Source organism: Jaculus jaculus, chromosome 3 (genome assembly GCF_020740685.1).
Source record: "Jaculus jaculus isolate mJacJac1 chromosome 3, mJacJac1.mat.Y.cur, whole genome shotgun sequence".
Classification (NCBI taxonomy): domain Eukaryota; kingdom Metazoa; phylum Chordata; class Mammalia; order Rodentia; family Dipodidae; genus Jaculus; species Jaculus jaculus.
The window spans coordinates 104,163,192-104,190,159 of NC_059104.1; the positions used below are offsets into that span (position 1 = coordinate 104,163,192).

Consider the following 26,968-nt stretch of genomic DNA (forward strand, 5'->3'; position numbering starts at 1 on the left):
ACTGCCGCCAGATCCAAATCAGCAGCAGTTTTCTCTCCCTCATCCTTTCTGCATTCCAAGTTGCCCACTCTGGCTGTTGCGGGCACAGCACCTTTGAAGGTTTCCACAGTCTCCGGAAAAGGAAAGGAACCTTGAGCCTTTCAGATCACATCCTCTTGAAGGAAACCATTTGTCACAGGTAAGAACTACTCCTCTTTAGTTGGAAATCCAGGCATGGCGAGTAGAGATAAGTAAGCTAAAATGCTATTGAAGGAGTCTGTCTTCTTACATCACAAAGACAGGAAATCTGTAACCACATCAGGAACATAAGCAAAGGGAATGTTTGCCTGTGTGTTATAAGAGCAGAGATTCTCTTTGTTGGTCTTGTGTCTTCTATGATCTCTTAAAAATTATTAAGGACCCTGAAGAGCTTATAGGCTTCTAGTATAAAGGTTACTTACTGTAATGCTCCAATATATTATATTAGAAAGTAAAAATGAGAAATTTAAGAAAGTTAACTAGTAATTTATCATAAAAAATAAGTACATCACATGTTACCTTAAATGATATTTTTAAAGAAAGATACATATCCTGAAAACCTTACTAATACTTCCTGGGCAGAGAAGATACCGTGATCACGAAGGTGGTTTTCCCAGGGCAAGACATCCGTTGTACTCCAGATGTGCTGACCCCTGCAATTTCCCCAAATGTGGGAAACTCAACTGCATAATTTGTAGTAGTGGGGTACTGAGTTCACGCTCTCCTCTAAAAGAATAAAACACTTTACTATATCTCTTTGATATTTGATCTAATAATGCCAGGCGTGGTGGCGCATGCCTTTAATACCAGCACTCAAGAGGCAGAAGTAGGAGGAACGCCACCCTGAGACTACCTGAGCTAGAGTGAGACCCTACCTTCGAAAGCATACATACATATACATATATATTTTTTGACCTAATAAAAGATAGCAAGAACCAGGCATAGTGGTGCACACCTTTTATCCTAGCACTCGGGAGGCAGAGGTAGGAGGATTGCTGCCAGTTCAAGGCCAGCCTGGGACTACAGAGTGAGTGCCAGGTCAGCGTGGCCTAGAATGAGACCCTACCTGGGGAAAAAAAAAAGCAAGATTTTCATCTACTTTGTCTTCAATGTTACACAGAAAATAACCTCTGGCAAACTCTTCTGCATACTTGTAAGAGACTGAGAGTAAAAAAGACAAGTTGCATACAAGAATTATTAGAAAATAACTTTGCCATTGTGAACCCCTGAGAATCATTGCTTTAGAGTGATACAATAACTAAACTCTTCTTGAAGGAAGTTTTAAAACCAAGTCAATTATATTAAAGCAAACAAGACTTTGCGCAGGCAGATACTGCTACATTTCCACCACCACCCTTGGCCTGGGTATTCTTAAATAACAGCATTCCCCCAGGAAAATGTCCTTTCACTATAAGGAAAGGGCTAGATATCCAAGTTATCTCTACTTTAAAGTTAACTAACAAAAAGGTGGGGGGGGGGACATCTTTAAGCTTCCTTCAAAATACCTTTGTTTATTTGCAGTATTTTCCTATTGCTGATAAGATTAGAAGCTGACTTTTCTGTATGACTTTCAATACCCTCTGTAATCTTGTGTTCACCATAGAACAGTCAAAAAAACTGTTTAGTTCATTTCCACTACAACCAAGTTCTGGTTATCACATAAATGCTCATCTTGAATGACCTTCTACATCTGCCAGTTATTAATTCTCTTCTCCATCTACTCTAATACTGAGAATTCTTTTAGATTAAATTATATTTTTCAAACACAAGACCATTCCAAGTATATCTGTTCTATTTGGATTTTTTTGCTTTAATTCTATATTTAACAGTCAATTATGACTTTTATAACTAACAATCTAATTTCATAAGTCTTGTTCTATGTCCATCTCTTCTACACCCACATGCATTCAAAAGATAAAAGAATTGTCAAGGACAAAATGACTTCCAGAACTGAAATGTCAGGTTTTGATCTTGTAGGTATCAAGATGACTTCATATATGATTTTAGAAAATAAATTGTATAGCATTTATTTCACATTTACGTGCATGGAATTAAAATTCCACACACAGGGTAAATACACTCATAGCTGGTTTTCAAATTCAAGGCATTTTTACTTTAAATCTAATACTATGTTCTTTTTAAAAATATGTTATTTAGTCAGGTGTGGTGGCGCACGCCTTTAATCCCAGCACTTGGAAGGCAGAGGTAGGAGGATCGCTGTGAGTTCAAGGCCACCCTGAGACTACAGAGTGAATTCCAGGTCAGCCTGGGCTAGAGTGAGACCCTACCTCGAAAAAACAAACAAAAAAAAAAAAGTTATTTATTTGAGAAAGAGAGGCAGATGAGAGAGAGAGAATGGGCGCACCAGGGCCTCTAGCCACTGCAAACAAAGTCTAGACACATACACCACCTTGCATATCTGGCTTACATGGCTACTGGGGAATTGAACCTGGGTCCTTTGGCCTTGCAGGCAAGTGCCTTAATCACTAAGCCATCTCTCCAGCCCTAATACTATGTTCTTAACCCCTAGTGACTTAACAATGCTGCCTGTATAATATTCAATAAACCTGTTGTTGTAAAGACTCATGAGGAAGTGGTTAGTTACTAGGACATTTGCCACATATAAATAAATGGCTCTTTACTGGCAGCCTTAACTATATAATATAGAATTGCAGAATGCTAGGACTGGAAAATACCTTAACGCTAACCACCCAGCTTTCTTGCTGTCTATATGATGAAACTGAGACCCTCAGAATAAAATGACTTGCCACAGACAAAATGGGAACTTCTCTGACTTGAATTTCATCATGCTATTTTGCCACTCACACTCCACTAGCTAGTTATGGAAGTTGTCAGATTTGTCATTCTAAAAAAAATTTTTGTTTCAAAGACTGAATTGTTACTATACACTTTTGGGAGGATCTTTATGAGAATATTTAATGAAATATTCAAAATATTCTTATCTACTGAGAACCATAATTTTTATAGATCAGACTTGAAAAGGAAAACAAACTTGAATGAGAATAAGAGAAAAATCGAGAACAGTGAGAGATTAGGCAGGCATGGTGGTGCACACCTTTAATCCCAGCACTTTGGGAGGCAGAGGTAGGAGGATACTGTGAGTTCAAAGCCACCCTGAGACTGTATAGTGAAATCCAGGTCAGCCTGGGCTAGAGTGAAACCCTACCTCAAAAAATAAAAATAAATAAATAAATAAAAAGAATGAGGATTAAATTTGTAATCTTGAGGTACTGAGAGCTAACAAAAAATAGTACAAGATGGGAGTGGTAGCGTACGCCTTTTAATCCCAACACTCGGAAGGCAGAGGTGGGATGATTGCCATGAGTTTAATGCCACCCTGAGACTACATATTGAATTCCAGGTCAGCCTGGGGTAGAGTGAGACTCTACCTCGAAAAATAAAAAATTTAAAAAATACAAAATTAAGTAGTCAAAATAAACACATTAATCTAAAAAGAAATTATTTTATGGGAGAATATCAGAGAAATTATTCTACATTTAAAAATCTAGACAACCCTACCTCAAAAAAAAAAAAATCTGGGCCGTGTATGGTGGCACATGCCTTTAATCCCAGCACTCAGGAGGCAGAGGTAGGAGGAGCGCCGAGAGTTTGAGGCCACCCTGAGACTACATACTAAATTCCAGGTTAGCCTGAGCTAGCATGAGACCCTACCTCAGAAAAAAAAAAAAAATCTGTTTTCAGGGGCCAAAAAAAAATCTGTTTTCATGGGACTAGAGAGACAGTTCAGCAGTTAAGGCACTTGCCTGCAAAGCCAAATGACCCAGGTTTGATTCCCCAGGACTCACATAAGCCAGATGCACAAGGTGATACATGCATCTGGAGTTCATTTGCAGCAGCTAGAGGCCCAGGCTCACCCATTCTCTCCCCACCCCCTGTTTCTCTCTCTCTTTCTATCTGCCTCTCTCTCTCTTTCTCAAATAAATCAAAATAAAACAGTTTTTCTTAAAAAAAAAATATGTTTCAGAGCTAGAGAGAGATGGCTTAGCAGTTAAGGCACTTGCCTGCCAAGCCTAAGGGCTCATGTTCAACTCTCCAGGTCCCACATAAGCCAGACACAAAATATGACGCAAGCACACAAGGTCACACATGCACAGTAGGTGACACGTGTCTGAAGTTTGATTATAGTGGCTGGAGGCCTTGGTGCACCAATTTTCTTTCTCTCCCTCTCTCTTTCTCTCTCTTATAAAAAAGAGGCCAGTTTGTTGGGCATACCTCAAAAAAATATGTATCTGTTTCAGGTTTCCCTTGTTTTATTATTCTTTATCAATGAAATTTAGATACAGGAAAAGGTTTTAGGCCGAATTCAAAAAAAGTCCACTAGGCCCTTTTATGCCACTGCCATGACAACAAAGTTTGTTGTCAAACATTTGTCTATTCAACATTTTTTGAGCCCCTATGTGGTAAGTTCTCTAGGTGTCAAAGATTTGAAAGAAAAAGAAGACTCATTTTCTAAAGAAATTCTGATTAGGGATTGGGGAAAATGGATCAGCTGTTAAAAGTACTTGCTTGCAAAGTCTGCAGGCCCATGTTCAATTCTTCAGCAGTAGGAGAGGCATTCCTTTGCACCAGAAAGAGACGCTGGCACACACACACAAATTTTATATATATATAATATATAACATATATATGTATATATACATATATTTTTAAGTTAAAAAAGATACATATATATGTATATATATGTACATATGTATACATATATATAGTTATCTTTTTTTTTACTTAAAAAAACTCTGATTAGGGCTGGGGAAATGGCTTAGTGGTTAAGGTGTTTGCCTGAGAAGCCTAAGGACCCCAGTTCAATTCCCCAGGACCCATGTTAGCTAGATGCACAGGGGTGCATGTGTCTGGAGTTCGTTGGCAGTGGCTGGAGGCCCTGGCATGCCCAGTCTCTCTTTCTCTGCCTCTTCCTTTCTCTCTCTCTCTCTCTCTCACATAAATAAATAAAATAAAATATTTTAAAAAAAAACTCTGATTAAAAATAGGAGACCTGGAGCTGGAGGGATTGCTTAGCAGTTAAAGCATTTGCCTACAAAGCCAAAGGACCCAGACTCGATTCCCCAGGACCCACGTTAGCCAGATGCACAAGGGGGCACAAGTGTCTGGAGTTCATTTACAGTGGCTGGAAGCCCTGGTGCACCCATTTTCTCTCTCTCCTTCTTTCTCTGTCAAATAAATAAATAAATATTAAAAAAAAGGAGCCCTGGCCCAGATGTGGTGACGCACACCTTTAATCCCAGCACTGAGGAGGCAGAGGTATGAGAATTTCTGTGTGAGTTCAAGGCCACCCTGAGACTACATAGTGAACTCCAGGTCAGCCTGGGCCAGAGTGAGACCCTACCTAGAAAAAAACAAAACAAATTTTTTTAATTAAAAAAAAAATAGGACACCTGGGCTGGAGAGATGGCTTAGCAGTTAAGGCACTTGCCAGCAAAGCCAAAGGACCCAGATTCAATTTCCCAATATCCTCATAAAGCCAGATGCACAAAGTAGTGCATGTATCTGGAGTTTGCATGCAGTAGCTAGAGGTCCTGGTGTACCTATTCTCCTTCTGTCTCTCTCTCTCCCTCCCTCCCTCCCCCTCTCTCTCTCTCTCTCTCTCTCTCTCTCTCTCTCTCAAATAATATTGAAAAAATAGGCAGACCTCTTTGTAACAAAGGTAAGATTTATTCTACCTCAGAAGTATGAACCACAGTGATTAGAAGGGGGGCTCTGCAAAGTACAAAGAGAACAATCTGGTAGGAATGGAGGCGTCAGAGAAATTTTCATAAAGGGATATTTAAATTTAGACTTATAGGAGAAACAATGAAGAAGGGTTTCTTGAGAGAGAGAGAAAAAGCAGGAAGTTCTGACCTGTCAGGGGAATAATTGCAGCAGTGTAGAATAGAGGAGTCTGGAATCAAGACAATCAAGTCGGGGAGTGTTACAATAAAAGATGCCAGAAGTGATAAGGGCTTGACTGTGCTGATGGCAATGGAGAGATACCAAATTCTAGAGACATTTCTGTATCAAAATCTGGTATTTATCCTACAGGGAAAAGATTAGAGTCAGGAAATGACTCCAAAGTTTTGGAAAAGTTTCCTTACTTCAAGAAGTAATTATTAGATATCTTAGGGTTTAAGCTGTGGATCTGGAGTGAGAAATTGACATTTACATATATATTTACATATATCCTCTAAGAACTCAACCCTCACTCTTCATAGCCATTCCTAACAGAATAGTTTGCAGTCACTCTCCTTACTGATTACCCTCCCAGCCTGCCTAATATCTTAGTCATCCTGCCTTCTGCTACCTCCACTTTACCGGAACTTTCCAACTGCCAAGTTCAATGAACACATTCAAACTTGTATCTAAATTTGGGTCTCTGCTGTTTCCCATTTCAAGCAGACTATCTGTGAAATTCTTTTCTCCCCTGGCTTCTGTGACACATCTCTCTTAGATTTACAAAGCTGAACTAATTATTTTCCACACACACTTTCTTCCATTCTCCTTTCTTAGTTAATAACAAATTGGCCATGCTAGAAACTTTGAGGTTATCCTCTATTCCTCCTCTTCTGTTGGACCCACAACTAAGTAGCTGGGGAAAAAAAAAAAACTGTTTATCTCTTGAATCCACTAAGTTCAACTCTTAATTGTTAAATTGCTTTTGTCCAGTTTAGCCCAATAAAATTGTCTACACTACTCCCAAAGCAAATCTCTTAAAATATAACATTAATCATATCTTTCTCTTATGTAAAGTAGCCTTGTATTTTCAGGGTGGGGGGAAGCTCAACCTCATTGCCCACTTTTATTATCTGACAATCTAGGCTTTTGTCAAAGGAACTACATTACAGGTTGTACTTTCTGTGAATTAAATCAAACCAATGTAATATAAAAGTAATAGTTTTGCTTTATAGACAAATTGAAAGAATATGGACCCTTAAAATTAAATAGTTCATATAGATTGCCATAATCTCAAAGATACTAGGTCAAGTTAGTTGCCAACTATTAATACTATGTCTTACAACAGCTAGATGTATCTGCCTCCTTGCCAATATTGTAAGTTAAGCTAGTCTCTAAATAGCTCACCAGTTCTAGAGATAGGTTACTGTAGTGCTATTTTTCTTTCTTGGGTTCCTCCCTCCCTTCCTTCCTTTCTTCCTTTCTTCTTTCTTTTTAGTACTTGACATAGAAGTCAGGCCCTCATGCATAATAGGCAGGTGCTCTACCACTGAGCTATAACACCAGACCTATTTTTATTTTGAGATAAGAACTTGCTAATTTATCCAAGTTGACCTTGAATTCACTTGGTAGCCTAGGCAGGCTTTGATCTTATGATCCTACTGTCTCAGCCTCCCATGCAGCTGGGATTACAGACCTATGTTATCAAACCCAGTTATAGCACTATGTTTCAACATAATTTTAATTTTTTTCTTTGGTTGGTTTTGCTTTTTAAAATATTGTCTCATGTAGCTCATTGTGCATTGAGCTCTCTATGTAGCTGATGGTGACCTTGATCTCCATCTGATCTTTTGCCTCTACATCCCAAATGCTAGGATTACAGTTGGGGTACCAACATGCCCAGCTTTACCAGCTTTAATTGTATCTTATAGCAATATTATCAAAGTGTTTAGGGGTATTGTCACTACTTGTTCTTTGATCACTAAATGCTTAAGTTAGAGCAAAAGTTTGGTGCAAGAAAAAAATGTTAAGCAAGCCAAATTGGGGCTGGAGAAATGGCTTAGCAGTTAAGGCACTTGCCTGCAAAGCCAAAGGACCAAGGCTCAGTTCACTAGGACCCACATAAGCTAGATGCACAAGGTGGCACATGCATCTGGAGATCATTTGCAGTGGCTGGAGGAGGCCCTGGCATGTCCATTCTCTCTCTTTCTCTGCTTATTTCTCTCAAATAAATAAAAATCTAAACTATAAAATAAAACCCTTCACATTAAAAGAAGAAGAAAAAGGAGGAGGAGGAAAGAAACCCAAATTGGAGGGCTGGAGATATGGGTCAGCCACTAAGGTGCTTGCCTTCAAAGCCTAACGAATGGGTTTGATTCCCCAGTGATCAGGTAAAACCAGATGCACAAGGTGGCACAAGTGTCTGGAGTTCATTTGCAGTGGCTGGAGGCCCTGGCACGCCCATTCCCACTCATTCTCATTTTCCCTCTCTCTCTTTCTCTCTCTCTATCTGCTTGCAAATAAATAAGATATTAAAAACGTTTTTTAAAAAGCCAAATTGGGGCTGGAGAGATGGCTTAGTGGTTAAGCGCTTGCCTGTGTAGCCTAAGGACTCCGGTTCGAGGCTCGGTTCCCCAGGACCCACGTTAGCCAGATGCACAAGGGGGCGCACGCGTCTGGAGTTCGTTTGTAGTGGCTGGAGGCCCTGGCATGCCCATTCTCTCTCTCTCTCTCCCTGCCTCTTTCTCTCTCTGTCACTCTCAAATAAGTAAATAAAAATGAATAAAAAATATTTTAAAAAAAAAAGCCAAACTGGGCTGGGGAAATGTCTCAACAGGTAAAAATGCTTTCCATGAAAGCATGAGGACCTAAGAGGGCCTGATATCATCTCAGTTCAATCCCTAGCACCCATGTTAAAAAAAAAAAGTTAAGTGTGGCTGTAACCCAATCCTGTAGGGGACAGAGACCAGAGAACCATTGGGGCTCACTGGTCAGACAGTGTGACCCAAAAAAAGAACAGCCGGCCAGCTCCATGTATAGTGAGAGACTCCATCTCAAGGAAATAAAGCACAGGAGTGATATAAGAGTGTACCCAGCATTCTCCTCTGTTCTCTGTGCACAGGGTGTGTGCATCTACACACACTATACGTCTGTACACACATACACCACCCCCCCCAAAAGATCCCCATAATAAGATACATAGAGGAAGCACTCCATGAATTATCAGTAATAATGCTGAGAAAGTAGATGAAAATAGGGCAAGCACACGTTAGCAGTTGTAATTATGTGCACCCTAACAGTAACTCTTGCAGGCTTTTACTTTTATTCCTGGGTTGGGGGCGGGGGAATCTTGAAATATGCAAAAACATACATCCTTTCTGGAAAATGTGACTACATTTGCATTATTCATAATAAAACGAGGGGACCTCAAACAACCCTTGTTCTCTCAGCCTCCCTGCTTCCTAGCCTTCATTCACATTGCTTCGGACTCCCCTGGCCTTGAAAAGGCTGCCTCTCTTTCTGTGCCACAATGACGTCACCCTTTTGTGCTGCCTCCAACAACACCAAGGGCAATCTTACCCAGCTTATTTCTCCCACTAGTCTCTGAGTCACTGGAGGTTAGGAGCTAAATTTCATTCATGTGTGTTTCATCGGCTTCTAATCCCACGCTTGCCTCATACCAGATGTTTACTAGTTAATTCATGACTCATTTCAAGAATTACATGATCGTGCTGCTTCTGATACTGCTGCTGCTGCTTCTGGTACTGCTTGCAGTGCTGGAATCAAACCTTGTATTGCCAAGCAAGTGCTGGCCCACTATACTATAGCCCCTAGCCTCTATTGTGATGAGATAGCACCTTACTACATAGCCCACGCTGGCCTCCAACTCATGATCTTCCTGCCTTAGGTTCTCAAATGCTGGGATTTCTGGCATACAACATCATTCCCAGCTAAGGTAACTGTGTCCTTCTTCAAGTTCGTTCCCTTACTAACTAATTAAATAACCATTAAGTAAACACTACTACTTTCAGTACAATTCCTGCCCATGGTGCTTGCTACATTTAAAGTACAATAGTTCAGAAAATTTGTATAGATTACAAAATATTAAAGTAGAAAAGATAATACCAACCATTATTTCACTAATAACTAATCAAAACGAGTCCACAGGTAACACATTTGTCTTCTCAGTTCATCCAGTCATCCACAAATTAGTTATGACACCAGTGACAACTTCTGTACTAAGCAATAAAGCCATAAAGGTGAATGAAGAAAATGTTTTCATACAGCTCACAGACTCACCACTGCAGTTCTCATTTTTAATCTTAAAGATGATTTGTCTTTTAGTGAAAAAACTTTTGACACTTGTGGTGGTTTGATTCAGGTGTCCCCCATAAACTTAGGTGTTCTGAATGCTAGGTTCCCAGCTGATGGATATTTGGGAATTAATGCCTCCTGGAGGGAGTGTATTGTTGGGGGCGGGCTTATGGGCTTTATAGCCAGTTTCCCCATGCCAGTGTTTGGCACACCCTTTTGTTGCTATGGTCCATCTTATGTTTGCTAGGGGGTGATGTCCACCCTTTGCTCATGCCATCGTTTTCCCCTGCCATCGTGAAGCTTCCCCTCATAAACCTCTTTTTCCCAGAAGCTACTCTTGGATGGGTGATTTCTACCAGCAATGCGACCCAGACTACAACAACACTCTAGCATCCTTTTACACTTTTTTTTGGGGGGGGGAGGGGGTTGAGGTAGGGTCTCACTCTAGCCCAGGCTGGCCTGGAATTCACTATGTAGTCTCAGGATGGCCTCGAACTCATGGCAATCCTCCTACCTCTGCCTCCCGAGTGCTGGGGTTAAAGGCGCGCACCACCACACCCGGCTTCCTTTTACACTTTTTACTGTGTGTTTTCATCTCAATATCCTTATCTCTACTTAAAACTAAGAAAATTCTAAATAATGTCAATAAATTTTTATCTTCTTCAAAGTTAGTATTTTATTTATTTACAGCTCTTACATCTCCAGTATCAAAAAATGGGAGATAGTTAAGACAGGGTCTCTTGCAACCAAGGGCTGGCATTGAACTCACAGAGTAGCTGAGGCTGCCCTTGAACTCTCATCCTCCTGCCACTACCACCCAAGTGCTGTCAGAAAAAAATTTTAAACAAATTTTTACATAATATACATGTGCTTCCTTATTAACACACTAAGTAACAGGATCTACTGGCGAGTCTAATAATTGTAATTTCAATGTGGTAAAGATCTTAAGCCATATATCAAAGATTTCCACAGTATTTCGTAACATGACAGAAACACATACATCTATTAGTGACAGTGCCATAGGTACTATTAATGTACTGTGGCTTGTTTCCTTCATAATAATGGGGAAATGGCCAGGTGTTGTGGAGCACACCTTTAATCCCATCACTGAGGAGGCAGAGGCAGGAGGACTGCCAGGAGTTCGAGGCCAGCCTGGAACTACAGAGTGAGTTCCAGGTCATCCTGGTTTAGAATGAGACCCTCCCTTGAAAAACCAGAACAAAAACAAACAAAAAATAATGGGAAAATGCTAAATTTCAGCTTAAAGTTAGTGAAAATTAATATGCACTTTTATCATACAAATTCACAGATTCCTCATCCTTAGAACTTCTACAAGAGTGCATGCCATATAGGGGAAGGATCAGGAAAATGGAAAAAAGCTAAGAGAAAAATTTGTTTTTTCAAATCCTATGTTATCTGTTATTTTTACGGCAAGACCATATTCATGTGTTAGTTACACAAAAGCACAGTATAACCCAGACTCCAGATCAAAAGCTGCTGCCATGCTGGAGAGGTGGCTTGGCTGTCAAGCACTTGCCTGTGAAGCCTAAGGACCCCAGTTCAAGGCTCAACTCCCCGGGATCCACATTAGCCAGATGCACAAGGGGGCGCACGCGTCTGGAGTTCGTTTGCAGTGGCTGGAGGCCCTGGCGTGCCCATTCTCTGTCTCTATCTGCCTCTTTGTCTGTCTGTCTGTCACTCTCAAATAAATAAATAATTTTTTAAAAAAAGCTGCTGCCACCACTGCTGCCCAGGAAGTAGTGCTGTCGAATACACGAACCTTTCAGACTTCGCCCCCTCTGACCCAACCCCTAGGGGGAAGTTGCTTTGCCTTAGCATTGTGTGAAATTAGAAACCTTCAGCTTCTCATCTATGAAAATACATTGGTTTTAAAACCAGATCGAACCAGTCCCTACTTAGAGATATATTTGTGGCATCTTCAATGAATTCTAGAATAATAGTTCAATAGTGAGCCATATATCCACTCTTCATAGTACTGTTTTTTATTTTTTAAATATTTTGTCTATTTATTTGAGAGAAAAGAGACAGAGAGAGGGAGGGAGGGAAGGAGAGAATAGGTGCACCAGGGTCATCAGCCACTGTAAACAAACTCTAGACAAATGTGCCACCTTGTCCATCTGGCCCACATGGGTCCTGAAGAATCAAACCTGGGTCCTTTGGATTTGCAGGCAAGTGCCTTAACTGCTAAGCCGTTTCTCCAGCCCCATAGTACTGTTTTATAAGGCAGTGCTCACCAGGACTGGTGAGATTGCTCAGTGGTTAAAGGCACTTGTTTGCAAAGCCTGCCGTCCTGAGTTCAATTCCCCAGTACCCAAGTAAAGCCAAATGCACAAAGTGGTGCAGGCATCTGGAAATAGTTTGCAGTAAGAGAACTTGGTGTGCCCATACTTACATTCCCTCTCTCTCTCTCTCTCTCTCTCTCTCTCTCTCTCTCTCTCTCTCTCTCTCCTATATATAAAAAAATAATACAATGCTCAGCTGGGCATGGTGGCTCACGCCTTTAATCCTAGCACTTGGGAGGCAGAGGTAGGAGGTTCGCCATGAGTTTGAGACTACACCACCAAGTGATGGAATTAAAGGCATGACCCACCACACCCAGCTAATCTTTACCTCTTAACTGATGACTTTTTACTTTCATTAGGAACAAAGATGGCGGGTGCACTAGCAGAAGATGTTTACATCGAGTTTTCTAATATACAATTTATTGACAATATGCTTTACTTTATAGGTAAGTCTAAACAAATAATACAAATGCAAAGTTCATATAAATATATGCAAGTAGAAAATAAATTATGACTTCTTTTTGTCACCAAATTTTATTCTAATATTAATAAATTTACTCTCTGAAAAAAAATTTAAACATCTAAAAGTTAACCATAATATTTCCAGAGTCCCAGTGCCTTGTCCCACTACAAGGTACCATCAAGGTGACTCCAGGTACCTATCATGAAAATCCTACGTTGAGGAAATACTGTTTCCCAAAGCAAAATGGCAAATTATTGTATAATACCCTAAATCTAGAGTTCTATGATGTATACTATTTTACGTAAATACTTTTGACAAAAAGCTTGAGTCTTTTGATTAAGTTTCCATGGGCAAAATGACTTCATTTAGAAGACTGACTTCACTTGATATCTTCCTAGAAAGTCATTAAATGCCTTTCATTTAAGCAATAAATTAAAGAGTAAAGTCTGTACATTGTGAATTCCAGGTCAGCCTGGGCTAGAGTGAGACCCTATCTTGGAGAAAAAAAAAAAAAAAAAAAAAAAAAGAGGAAAGTCTGGAGCAATAAATTAATAAATTCAAGAGTAAAGTCTATCACTTTATCAAAACTTAGCTATGTATTGAAATTTTAAATCCTGGATTTAAGTTTTATGCCTAACATACCTGAGGACACATTAAGTCTAATTAGCTTCATTTCTATGAGCCTCTTAGGTGATTATATAATATTTCTAATGGAGACCAACAAAGGCCATCACCATTAAACAGAGACTAGAGAACGGAGACTGGCAGAACAGAGTAGCAAGGGGACAGGGAGGGGAACTGTGGATTGAGCTACATCATTTACCACATTTTGTTTCTCTTTTTCCTCCCTTAGCTGAAAATGATGGTAAAGTATAAATGTGTTTTTTTCCTTTCAAAGTAGCTGATTGAGATGCATCCATTGTCAGTTGGGAAAAATATATTTAGACCCTGGTATTGCCAGGCATGGTGGCATATGCCTTTAATCCCAGCATTCGGGAGGCAGAGGTTGGAGGATTGCCATATGTTCAAGGCCACCCTGAGACTACAGAGTGATTTCCAGGTCAGCCTGAGCTAGAGTGAGACCCTACCTCAAAAAAAGCAAAAAAACAAACAAACAAAAAAAAAAACAGAAAAAAAATAGATCCCGCATATTGCATAGGTCCTAAGATTATCAGGAAGTTATGTGTTCTCTCAAGAGCACAGGAAAAGGACATTGACGTATGAGAGTTATCCAAAATCATTATCTCCTTTCTTCAACTTCCTCTTTCAGAATTGCTCTGGTAAGTAGCCTGAGAAATTTCCTTGGGGTAGGGTATTCTGGAAATAGGACCTTAGCACTGGAGTGGGTATGTAGCCAACCCAGCTGGCAGAGTACTTGCCTGTCATGCATGAAGCCCTGGGTTTGATCCCTGACATTACATAAACCATGTGTGTTATCACATGTCTATAATACCAGCACTTGGGAGGTAGATGCAGAAGATTCGGAAGTTCGAGGTCAGCCTTAGGCTACATAGTGAGTTAGAGGCCAGCCTGGCACACATGAGACCCTGGTATTGGAGGGAATGGGCAGAACAGGAAAACTGTATTTAAAGATATGAAAGGAAATGTGGCTTTGTGGGGACCTAAGAGTAAACAGGGTGAGAATAGAGTGTTAGGATAATATGGAGAGACACTAGAGTGAGACACAGAGTACAGATCAAATTCTCTTATTCCAAAATAAATACAGAACTTGGAACTCCATAGAACACAATATGTATTAGCCAGGATCTAAGTTAGTTTAGTGTAATAAAGATTTCAAAGACTTTTTTTATTTTATTTATTCAGAGAGTCAGAGAGAGACAGACAGACAGACAGAGAGAATGGGCACACCAGGGCCTCCAGGTACTGCAAACGAACTCCAGATATATGTGCCACCTTGTGCATTTGGCTTACGTGGGTCCTGGGGAATCGAACCTGGGTTCTTTGGCTTTGCAGGCAAATGCCTTAACCACTAAGCAATCCCTTCAGCCAAAGATTTCAAAGATTTTTATGTAGCTGAATAAGATGGAGAATTTATCTCTCAAAGTCCACATAGGCAGTCCGGATGAAAGTAGCTGCATAAAGCTGATGGTATTAGAATCTCAAGGTTTTGTTCTTGTTTTGTTTGCAGTGTTGGGGTTTGAATGCAGGCTGTTGTTAGGCACAGGTACTACCATTGATCTGTACCCCCAAGAACCCATGGAATGGTTCCTAATAGAACCCTAATCTAATGTAGAAAATCCCTTGCCAACATAATCAGAGATTTGTTTCCATGGCAATTGTCAATCCTGTCAAAATGATAACCAGAGACTGACCATCACAAGTCCACCTCTTGTCAACTTGACACTCACACATAATACTTTCAAGCTATAACCAACCACCTGCAATTTGTCACCATCTCATGATGCAAAATACATCTAGTCCAAAAGTTCCCATAGCCTTTGACAGTCACAGAATTATTCAAATGTGTAAGTGAAAGCCAGGCATAGTGGTGCACACCTTTAATCCCAGACCTCAGGAAGCACAGGTAAAATGAACACTGCAAATTAGAGGCCAGCCTGGGACTACATAGTAAGTTCCAGATCAGCTTGGGCTAGAGGAAGACCTTACCTCAAAAATAAATAAATAATACAAGTACAGCATGTCTTCGGAGACCCAGGCAGTCTTTTAAATTTAAGCTCCTATAACACCAAAAAGCAGTTGCATATTTTCCACAAAGGTCGCACGCATGCACTAGGTGGAGCAGCATCTGGAGTTCGATTGCAGTGGCTGAAGCACTGTCATGCCAATTCTCTCTCTTTCTCTCATTCTTGCTCTTGCTCTCACTCTCAGTCTCGCTCTCTCTATAAAAAAAGAAGTAGGGCCTGAGAGGTGGCTTAGTGGTTAAGGAATTTGCCTGCAAAGTCAAAGGCTCCCGGTTCGATTCTCCAGGACCCATGTAAGCCAGATGCACAAGGGGGTGCATGCATCTAGAGTTCATTTGCAGTGGCTGAAGGCCCTGGCCCACCCATTCTCAATCTCTCTCTCTCTCTCCCTCCCTCTTTCTCTCTCTCAAATAATTAAATAAATAAAATTTAAAAAAGAAGTAGGCAACTTGTACATAGCTATTTCTGACATAGAAGATTGTAATTAACAGCTATGGAAGAGCTAGAGATGTAGCTCAGTTGATAAGAGTTCTTATGGATCATTCAGGAGGCCCTGGGTTTGATGCCCATAACTCCAGAAATTGGGCATAGTGGCAGACACCTGTAATCCCAGCACTTGGGAGGTGGAAGCAGGAAGACCAGGAGCTCAGGGTCATCCTCAGCCAGTTCAAGACCAGCCTGGGCTACATGAAGATAGAAAGAAAGAAAGAAAGAAAGAAAGAAAGAAAGAAAGAAAGAAAGAAAGAAAGAAAGAAAGAAGGGAGGGAGGGAGGGAGGGAGGGAGGGAGGGAGGGAGGGAGAAAGGAGGGAGGGAGAAAGGAGGGAGGGAGAAAGGAGGGAGGGAGAAAGGAGGGAGGGAGAAAGGAGGGAGGGAAAGAAGGAAAGAAGAAAGAAAGGAAGGGTGAGTGAAGGAAGGGGAAAGTAGTTATTGAGAACTCTTTGCTGATTTGGGAGGGAAAAAAACTTACTTTTAATACAATTGAATGATTTAATGTATTATAGAAAACCTGGAATCAGATCACTTTGGCAAACTTGAACTTAAATACTTAGTCATACGAAATGTGAAGGACCAAGTTCTATTTATTGACCAAGGAAATCAACCTGTGTTTGAAGATATGACCGATTCTGAAATTAGAGGTAAATTTTTTACATATTTACAATCATAGAAATTACTTATTCCCATGCCATTTTATTTTGTTAAATATTTTTTATTATTTGAGAAATAGAGAGAGTAAGTGTGTGCCTGGACCTCTTACCTCTGCCAATGGACTCCAGATGTATGCCCCACTTTGTGCATCTGGCTTTACATGGGTACTGGGGGATCAAGCTCAGGCCTTCAGGCTTTTCAACCAAGTGCCTTTGATCACTGAGCCATCTTCCAAGCTTCCCATCCCATTTTACTGCCTGTATATTTCAATGCCAAGTCTAGCCCTTAGATGAAAATTCAGTGGACTTATAATAATTTCCACTTATAAAACAACTATATAAAACATTCCTACTTTTAGTTGAAGTTAAAAATTGGAGTCAGGACATGATGGCACATGTCTTTAGTCCCAGCACTCAGGAGGCACAGACAGGAGGGCTGCTGTGAGTTCAAGGCCAAGCTGACACTACATAGTGAATTCTAAGTCAGCCTGGACTAGAGTGAGACTGTACCTCAAAAAAAAAAAAAAATTAGACTACCTACACAAAACCATCATAAGAGGAGGGAAAGATCATGACATCAAAATAAAAGAGAGACTTATTGAGATGGGGAGGGGATATGATGGAGAATGGAATTTCAAAGGGGAAAAGGGGATGAGGGAGGGTATTACCATGGGATATTTTTTATAATCATGGGAGATGTTTTAGAAAATTGAGAAAAAAATAAAATAAAATAAAATTTTAAAAAAAGAAAAAAAAATAGGAGCTAAAGAGATATCTAAGTGGTTAAGGCACTTGCCAGCAAAGCCTAATGACCCTCATTCAGTTCCTCAGTACCCACACAAGGTCAGGTGCATAATGTAGTACATGCATCTAGAGTTCATTTGCAGTGGCTAGAAGCACTGGCATGCCCATTCTCTCCCTCTCCATTTCTCTCTCTCTTCTCTCTCTCTCTCCCTCTCTCTGTCTCCCTCTACTTGCAAGTAAATAAATAAATAAAATATAAAAATTGTAAGTTGGGTGTAGTGATGCATACTTTTAATGCCAGCACTTTGGAGGCAGAGGCAGGCAGATCGTTGTGAGTTCAAGGACAGCCTGGGACTACGGAATGAGTACCAGGTCAGCCTGGGCTATAGTAAGACCCTATCTTGAAAAAAACAAAATAAACAAATAAATATGGTTAGAGGGATGGCTTAGCAGTTAAGGTGCTTGCCTGCAAAGCCAAAGGACCCAGGTTCAATTCTGTAAGACTCACATAAGCCAGATGTATAGGGTGGTACATGTGTCTGGAGTTTGTAGCAGCTGAAAGACCTTGTGCACCCATTCTTTCCTTCTCTATCTACTTCTCTCTCTCTCTCAAATAAAATAAAACTTTTTAAATTTTTATCTTAAAAAAATAAAAATAGGATTGGAGAGATGGTTGAACAGTTAAAGTGCTTGCCTGCAGAGCCTAAGGACTGGAGTTTGTTTACCCAGTACTGGATGCACAAAGTGGTACATGCAACTACAGTTTGTTTGCAGTGGCTGGAGGCTGTGACACACCCATTCTCTCTATGTGTCTCTTCCCCCCCTTCTCTCCTTACAAATAAATAAAGTATTTTTTAAAAATTAAAAATAAAGCCAGGCATGGTGGCATACATCTTTGATTCCAGCACTCAGGAGGTACAGGTAGGAAGATTGCCATGAGTTCGAGGCCACCCTGGACCAGAGTAAGACCCTACCTCAAAAAAAAAATTTTTTTTAAATAAATGGCTGGAGAGATGGCTTAGCAGTTTAGGTATTTGCCGGCAAAGCTAGCGGATCCCAGTTCAATTCGCCAGATGCACAAGGGGGCGCATGCATTTGGAGCTCATTTACAGTGGCTAGAGGCCCTGGCGCCCCCATTCTCTCTCTCAAATAAATAAATAAATATTTTAAAAATTAGAAATAAATTCATAAGCATTTCAAATAAATCTGTCTTTCACTAGAACATTTAAGTGCCTTAGAAAAATATGTTTTGAGCTGGGCATGGTAGCACATACCTTTAATCCCAGCACTAAAGAGGCAGAGGTAGTAAGAGCCTCATGATTTCGAGGCCACCCTGAGAATACAAAGTGAATTCCAGGTCAGCCTGGGCTAGAGTGAGTCCCTACTTCAAAAAAACAATAATAATAATAATGTGTTTTAGGGCTGGAGAGATGCCTTAGCAGTTAAGTGCTTGCCTGCAAAGCCAAAGGATCCAGGTTCAATTCCCGGGTACCCATGTAAAGCCAGATACACAAGCTAGAGGCCATAGTGCACCCATTCTCCCTCAATCTCTCTCTCTCTCTCTCTCTCTCTCTGAAATAAATAACATATAAAATTATTTTTAAAAATCAAATATGTTTTTTAATATTCTATTTAACATTCAAAAGTTGATGATAAGTCTTTTAGGATTCAGAATATCTTGCAACCTGTATGTTATTATTAACACCAGTTGAGGGTGTTTTGAGGACTTACTGGTTAGCTGTACAAAGCCTGGGTGTGCTGTCTAGCACAATTGAGTACAGGATCGGCAGTTAGTCTGTTAAGGACTGTCATGTGGTTAAATTTTCACAAATAATAATTTAGAAAAAACTCTAATTAATGGTTTCTTACTATTATTTATTTCAGCTAATAAATCCCAGGTGAGACTTATAATAAGTATATATAAAGATAACCGAGCTAGAGGTAGGGCTGTGGCCATCTCTGTACACCATAAGAAAATTTCTACTCTCTCCTGTGAGAACAAAGTTATCTCCTTTAAGGTAAGATTCAGCTTTACTTTATTTTTAGTCACATTAACAAACAAGTTAGGCAAACCAAATATTATCAGTATATCCTTTTATCTAGAGTATGAAGACTAAGATACAAAGACCCACTCACCAAAATGACCAGTTATGGAAAATTGCCAAACCCTTTAATCTACTGTGATAATATTACATTAGCTAATTTTTTTTCTGAGCCTGCCACACAAGGAAGGGACACAACACTTGTTTCATAACCTAGAACTTCTAAACATCAATCTCTGTGTTAATAATAGTTCAGAATATCTATGTGTAACAGTTACCTTCTCATTGCTGAGACAAAACACCCAAACCAGAAGCAGCTTACAGAAGGAAAGCATTGTGCTCACTTTGGCAGCACATATACTAAACAGAAGGAAAGGGTTTATTTCCATCTTACAGGATTCTTTTGTTTCTGTTTTTATATTTGTTATTTATTTGGATGTATGTGTATTTGTATACATGGGCTCCAGAGTCTTTTACTGCAGGTGAAAATGCCTATCTGGTTTTATAGCAATGACTGTGAAATTGAACCACAGCTAGCAGGCTTTGCAAGTAAGCACCTTTAATTGCTGAGAAGTCTTCCCAGAACCCCAGCTTATAGTTTTAAAAAATATTTTATTTGCCTATTTGAGAGAAAGATAGAATAGAAAGTGAGGAATGGGTATGCCAGGGCCTCTAGCCACTGCAAATGAACTCAGATGCATGTGCTACCTTGTACATCTGGCATTACATGGGTACTAGGGAATTGAACTCAGGTCCTTGGGCTTTGCAGGCCCCAGCTTATAGTTTTGAGAGGAAGTTCCATCATAGTGGGGAAAGCATGGCAGGATCAGACAACCAGGTATCACATCTTCACATCAGCAGGGGGGAGCATGTACTAAGTATGTCAAGTGACAAGCAGGGCTGGACGGTAAAGTCCCAAAACTTGCCCCAAGTGACACACTTCCTCCAGCAAGGCCCCGTTTCCAAAGAGCTTCACAACCTTTGTGAATAACACCACTGAGCTAGGGATTAAGCATTCACACACATGGAGCTATAGGGATCATTTTACATTCAAACTACCACAAATTATGCAAATTAATTTTAGAATAGCATGTAGCCAGGTAAGGTGGTACATGCCTTTAATCCCAGAACTCAGGAGGCAGAGGTAGGAGGGTAGGAGGATCGCTGTGAGTTTAAGGCCAGCTTGGGACTTCAGAGTGAGTTCCAAGTCATCCAGGGCTAGGGTGAGACCCTACTTGAAAAAAAAGAAAAAGAATAGCATGTGACTTTCCTAATTAATCCCTGTTAAAAGAATGAAGTTAATTACTCCACAAATGATACTTTATAAATTATTAAGATAATTTTTTTCAGTGCTGGTATCAAACCCAGGTACTTATGCATACTAAGCAAGGCTCTGCACTGAACTACATCCCCAGCATAATAATTTTAAAAAAAAATAAATTGTATTTACTTATTTGCAAGCAGAGAGAGATAGAAGAGAGACAGACAGAGAGAGGACGGGCATACCAGGGCCTCCAGCCACTGCGAACGAACTGATGCATGTGCCCCTTGTGCATCTGGCTTACATGGGTCCTGGGGAAATGAACCTGGGTCCTTTTGCTTCGCAAGCAAATGACTTAACCACTAAGCCATCTCTCCAGCCCCAGCATGATAACTTTTTAGATTCTATTTTTTCTTGCTTCTTGGCCACATCCTTCAGCTTTCAATTGATATGTGTTATTTTAAAATGTTTGTCTAACTGAATAAAATTAATAAGATCAATGATAAAAATAATGCTATAATTGTCTCAAAGTCAAATATAAATTATTTCTGGTCACTGCTTTTTTCTATAATTTTCCATTTATATACTTTATTGTTTTTCTCATTCTTCTGTATTTTTACTAAACTAATAACTGTAGCTACAAACTGGCCCAGAAAATATTCTTATGAGTGAGAAAACCCAGGGACATTCACAAGTGAACATTGCTTGAAAAGAGAAGGTTCTTTCTCAGTGGGAACTTGCCAATTAAGAGCCACTGTCGGGCTGGAGAAATGGCTTAGCGGTTAAGCGCTTGCCTGTGAAGCCTAAGGACCCCGGTTCGAGGCTCAGTTCCCCAGGTCCCACGTTAGCCAGATGCACAAGGGGGCGCACGCATCTGGAGTTCGTTTGCAGAGGCTAGAAGCCCTGGCGCGCCCATTCTCTCTCTCTCCCCCTCTATCTGTCTTTCTCTCTGTGTCTGTCACTCTCAAATAAATAAATAAAAAATGAACAAAAAAAAAATTTAAAAAAAAAAAAAAAGAGCCACTGTCAACTGGGTATGGTGGTGCACGCCTTTAATCCCAGCACTCAGGAGGCAAATTTAGGAAGATTGCTGAGTTCAAGGCCAGCCTGATAGTACATAGTGAATTGCAGGTCAGCCTGGGATAGAGCAAAACCCTACCTCAAATCCCCGTCTCCCCCCCAAAAAAGAACCACAGTTGCAGAATACCCAGCAGCCCCCACTGAAAGGAAGCTAGGATCTGCCCTCAGCTTGGGGGTGGGGGGAAATCCCTCTAATAGTTGTCTCAAGTAAGAACAGTGCATATGCAACAGATGCAGCCTCCAGACAAAACCCATAGGCATTTCTTTATGCATGAGGTCTCACCCCTTCCAGTGGCAATTTTAGTTGCTACTATAGGTCCCGAAAGGCAGCAAGCTTAGCATAGTGGCATTAGAGTCCACTGTGGGGAGGGATAAGTGAAAAGTATTAAGCATGTCACCATACAACAGAATCAATGCTCATGCTAGGTGAGGTACAGGAAAATTAATTCAGTTGCAGAGGCACATTTGAAGCTGGGATCTGCCTGCACAACAAGGGTTCTGACTAGAGGACAGTGGCAAGAGCAAAGGCTACAGTAAGGCTTGGAACATAGTAGGAATGAGACCACTCCAGATGTAAGGGAGCCAAAGCTTATGTGTGGGTGGCTTTCCTGAAGAAATAGAATATAAATCTAATAGAGGCACAGACTCCACAATTTATTTAGAATTTAATTTAAGGAGAAAAAGACAAGGTCTTAGAAGGGAACTGTGCAGTCAGTAGCTCTGACATCAAGGTTCCACTAGTTTCTTCAGAAATCTACCTCTGGGGCTGAAGAGATGGCTTGGCAGTTAAAGTGCTTGGCCTGTGAAGCCTACGGACCCATATTTGACTCTCCAAGTCCCATGGTCCCATGTAAGCCAGACACATAAGGTTACGCAAGCACACAAGGTTGCACATGCACATAAGGTGGAACATGCATCTGGAATTCTATTGCAATGGCTGGAGGCCCTGGTACACCTATTCTCTCTCCCTCTCCCTCTCCCTCTCCCTCTCCCTCTCCCTCTCCCTCTCCCTCTCCCTCTCCCTCTCCCTCTCCCTCTCTCTCTCCCTCTCTCTCTCTCTCTCCTCTCTCTCTCTCTCTCTCTCTCTCTCTCTCTCTCTCTCTCTCTCTCTCTCTTTCTCTCTCTCACACACACACACACTCATTTTTAAAAAAAACAAAAAAAGGCCAGTCTGTTGGGCTTGCCTCAAAGAGGAAAAATACAAAAAACAGAAGTCCTGTCTGAACAGTGTTCAGACTGAGTAAAATTCACTTTAACAAATGTAATTTGTAAAAAGATGACAAATAGCCAGGTGTGGTGGCACACACCCAGCACCTGAGAGGCAGAGGTAGGAGGATTGCTGTGAATTTGAGGCCATCCTGAGACTACATAGTCAATTCCAGGTCAGCCTGGCCTAGAGTGAGACCCTACCTCCAGTAGGCAGAAACTGCCTCTTGGTCTTGAGGAGTGTTGTCACTCAAGACCAAACCTGGCTGGGAGGGGCAACCCATGTGGACATGGACTGAGATTTTCAGAAAGACTTCCATCTTGACTTACATTTTAAAAACCCTTCTACCATCCCCCCAGACACAAAATGGCCTGGATATCCATGACCTCACAGTACCTGACACTACTTACAGAAGACCGTAATAATAGGAGGAAAAGAGGGGGGAAGGAGGACATTACCATGGGATATTATTTACAATCATGGAAGTTGTTAATAAAAAAATAAAATGAAATGAAAAACCTTTCCACCACAACAAAATGGACCCTCAGATTGTCTATTAGACCTCTGAGCTGTTCCTCTCAGCTACAAGCTGCCCTAGCTGCTCAGACCAAATCAAAGAAGGCTTTAGCCAAACCTAATGTAAGGCATGGTAGTAGATGGTGTTCACATTACATCTGTGCTGTCAGGAACCTCATCTGAAGACCTAATGCCACATGATTTGACTAGAGCTGCGCTTTCAGGTTTGCTGTGCTGGACCAGTGTTCCAAAGGATGTTGTTCATGATGTGACCTTTGGTGCAGTTATTCAAGAAGTGAAAACAAGCAATGTAGCTAGAGAGGCTGCCCTTGGATCTGGCTTTTTGGACAAAACTCCTGTTCACACTGTCACCATGGCTTATATCTCTTCAAACCAAGCTATGACCACAGCTGTTGGCCTAATTGCTTCTGGCCAGTGTGATGTGGTCATGGCTGGTTTTGTTGAGTTAATGTCCGATGCCCCTATTCGTCATTCAATGTAAATGAGGAAAATGGTGCTTGATCTCAAAAAAGCCATAACTCTGAATCAGCGACTGTCTTTACTCTCTAAGTTCAGATTGAATTTTCCATCACCTGAGCTCCCTGCCGTGGCTGAGTTCTCCACCAGTGAGACCATGGGCCATTCTGCAGACCTGCTTGCTGCTACTTTTGCTATTTTTCAACCGGAACAGGATGAATGTGTGCTGCACTCTCACAATCAGGCCAGGAAGACACAGGAAGAAGGACCCCTTCCTGATGTTGTGTCCTTCAAAGTACTAGGAAGGGATACAGTTAGCAACGATAATGGCATCTGTCCTCTCTGGAGCAGATGGCCAGCTGAAACCTGCACTCATCAAGCCCCATGGCACAGTAACAGCTGCTAATTCTTTTTTCCTAATGGATGGAACTTCTGCAATGTTGATAATGGCAGAGGACACAGCTCTTGCCATAGGCTATGAACCAAAGGCATATTTGAGGAATTTTATATGTGGCCCAGGACCCAAAAGATCAGCTCTTACTTAGACCAACATATGCTCCTCCAAAAGTTGTAGAAAAGAAGGGGCTGGAGAGATGGCTTAGCAGTTAAGCGCTTGCCTGTGAAGCCTTAGGATCCCAGTTCAAGGCTCAATTCCCCAGGACCCACGTTAGCCAGATGCACAAGGGGGCACACGCATCTGGAGTTCGTTTGCAGTAGCTGGTGGCCTTGGCACACCCATTCTCTCTCTCTCTCTCCCTCTTTCTCTCTCTCTGCCACTTTCAAATAAATAAATACAAATAAACAAACAAAAAAAAAACACCTTCTAGAAAAGGCAGGATTCACCATGAATGATATGATGCCTTTGAATTTCATGAAGCTACTCAGATCAGATTTTGGCCAACTTTTCTTTTTTCTTTTTTTTTTTTTTTTTTTTTTTTGGTTTTTTGGTTTTTTGAGGTAGGGTCTCACTCTAGCCCAGGCTGACCTGGAATTCACTATGTAGTCTCAGGGTGGCCTCGAACTCACGGCGATCCTCCTACCTCTGCCTCCCAAGTGTTGGGATTAAAGGCGTGTGCCACCACGCCCGGCAGGATTTTGGCCAACTTTAAAGCTATGGATTTCTATTGGTTTGCACAAAACTATATGGGTAGGAAAACTAGGGTTAGATCAGCTCCTCTGGAGAATTTTAATATGTGGGGTGGATCATTGTCTCTGGGACACCCTTTTGGAGCCACCAGCTGCCAGTTGGTCATGGCAGCTGCCAACAAATTGCAGAAGGATGGAGGCCAGTATGCATTAGAGGCTGCCTGTGCAGCTGGAAGGCAGGGCCATTCTGTAACAGTGGAAGCTCATCCAAAATGATTACTCAAGAGGAAGTGATCTGGGCTGGAGAGAAGGCTTAGCAGTTAAGCGCTTGCCTGTGAAGCCTAAGGACCTGGTTCGAGGCTCGGTTCCCCAGGTCCCACGTTAGCCAGATGCACAAGGGGGCGCACGCGTCTGGAGTTCGTTTGCAGAGGCTGGAAGCCCTGTCGCGCCCATTCTCTCTCTCTCCCTCTATCTGTCTTTCTCTCTGTGTCTGTCGCTCTCAAATAAAAATAAATAAATAAATTTTTTTAAAAAGTCCTCATTGTTAAAAAAAAAAAAAAAGAGGAAGTGATCTGATTTCTGTGAAGCAGTCACATTGGGCAATGCCATTTCAATGCATTACCAAGCAACACCTGTAGTTCCTATTCCTCTTAGAAAAACATCTGTGGCCTTTGGTTAAATACATCACAATTATGCCTTGCCAGTGTTCTGAGCTTTTCAGTAGTCATAGCTTATGTACTCTTCAGGGATTTGTTTTTTGGTTTTTCAAGGTAGGGTCTCACTTTAGCTCAAGCTAACCTAGAATTCACTATGTAGTCTCATCTTTGTAACATTTGTAATCTATACTTATTTTTATTTATGTCCTAAATATTATTTTCTCTAAAATACAAACCAGTGTGCTGAATTAACTAGATTATGGGGAAATTGCTTAAAATCTAAATATCACTGAAAACTGAAATGTTTAGATATATAAATACCATATTGGTCAACATTAATAAAGTAGAGAAGTATTATGGGGTGGGGGGTGGGGGAAGTAGCTCCAAAGACCAAAAGAAAAAAAGAATCTTTGGCCCTTGGAGTATTCAGGTTTCACCAGTACTCCTATATTCAGAATGTTGGTGTTGTTTTTCTGGTCCCTCTGCTCACACCAGTCCATTTCTATACAATACAACCCTGCATAAATTCTCAGGACACAGGCATAACAGCAAGTTTCTCACACAAACTGCTTCTAGCCCAGTCCAGGCAAAGCTCTTTCTCACCCTCATAAGCCAAACCTCATAGTCCATAGTTCTTATTGCATTCAGGTCTTTCAACACTGACCAAAATGGTCCATGAAGCTGTACTTACTGCACTGCAAGATGTCTCTTAGGACAAGGTTTCAAATCCTTCCACATTCCTCCTAAAAATCAGTTTAGCATTGTTGTTGTTGTTGTTTTTTAATTAACTCTTGAGTTCTGTTTGGTAATATACTTATAAATAAATTTAATATGTTCAAATTGCTCATTTCCTTAAAAAATTAAGTAAATTCGCCAGTTGTGATGGTGAACACCTTTAATCCGAGCACTTGGGAGGCAGAGGTAGGAGGATCACCTTGGGTTCAAGGCCACCCCGAGAATACAGAGTAAATTACAGGTCAGACTGAGCTAGAGTGAGACCCTATCTAAAAAAATTAAGTAAATTTGTGTTTTCTCCATAGGAAATCATTCCTCCTGATGATATTCCTGATACGAAGAGTGAGTTCATATTCTTTCAGAGAAGTGTTCCAGGACATAACAATAAGATGCTATTTGAATCTTCATTGTATGAAGGGTACTTCCTAGCTTGTCAAAAGGAACAAGGCAGTTTCAAACTTATTTTGAAAGAAAAGCATGAATATGGGGATACATCTATAATGTTCATTGTTCATGGAGAGCAATATTAAAATTCCAGTTTAAACTTTGTGAAA

The 26,968-nt window shown here is 40.8% G+C and overlaps 1 protein-coding gene, 1 non-coding gene and 1 pseudogene across 2 annotated transcripts; all 3 read left to right on the forward strand.

Annotated features, from left to right (window-relative positions):
• Positions 1-26,968, forward strand: Il18 (interleukin 18). The gene is made up of 6 exons (XM_045146148.1): positions 1-178; positions 12,698-12,784; positions 13,655-13,666; positions 16,467-16,601; positions 19,239-19,372; positions 26,720-26,968. The coding sequence occupies exons 2-6, from the start codon at positions 12,706-12,708 to the stop codon at positions 26,942-26,944; spliced, it is 585 nt and encodes a 194-aa protein (XP_045002083.1). The 5' UTR covers positions 1-178; positions 12,698-12,705; the 3' UTR covers positions 26,945-26,968.
• Positions 586-747, forward strand: LOC123459852. The gene has a single exon (XR_006636588.1). It is a non-coding gene; the product is annotated as a U1 spliceosomal RNA (small nuclear RNA).
• LOC105943603 lies at positions 23,455-25,299 on the forward strand (annotated as a pseudogene).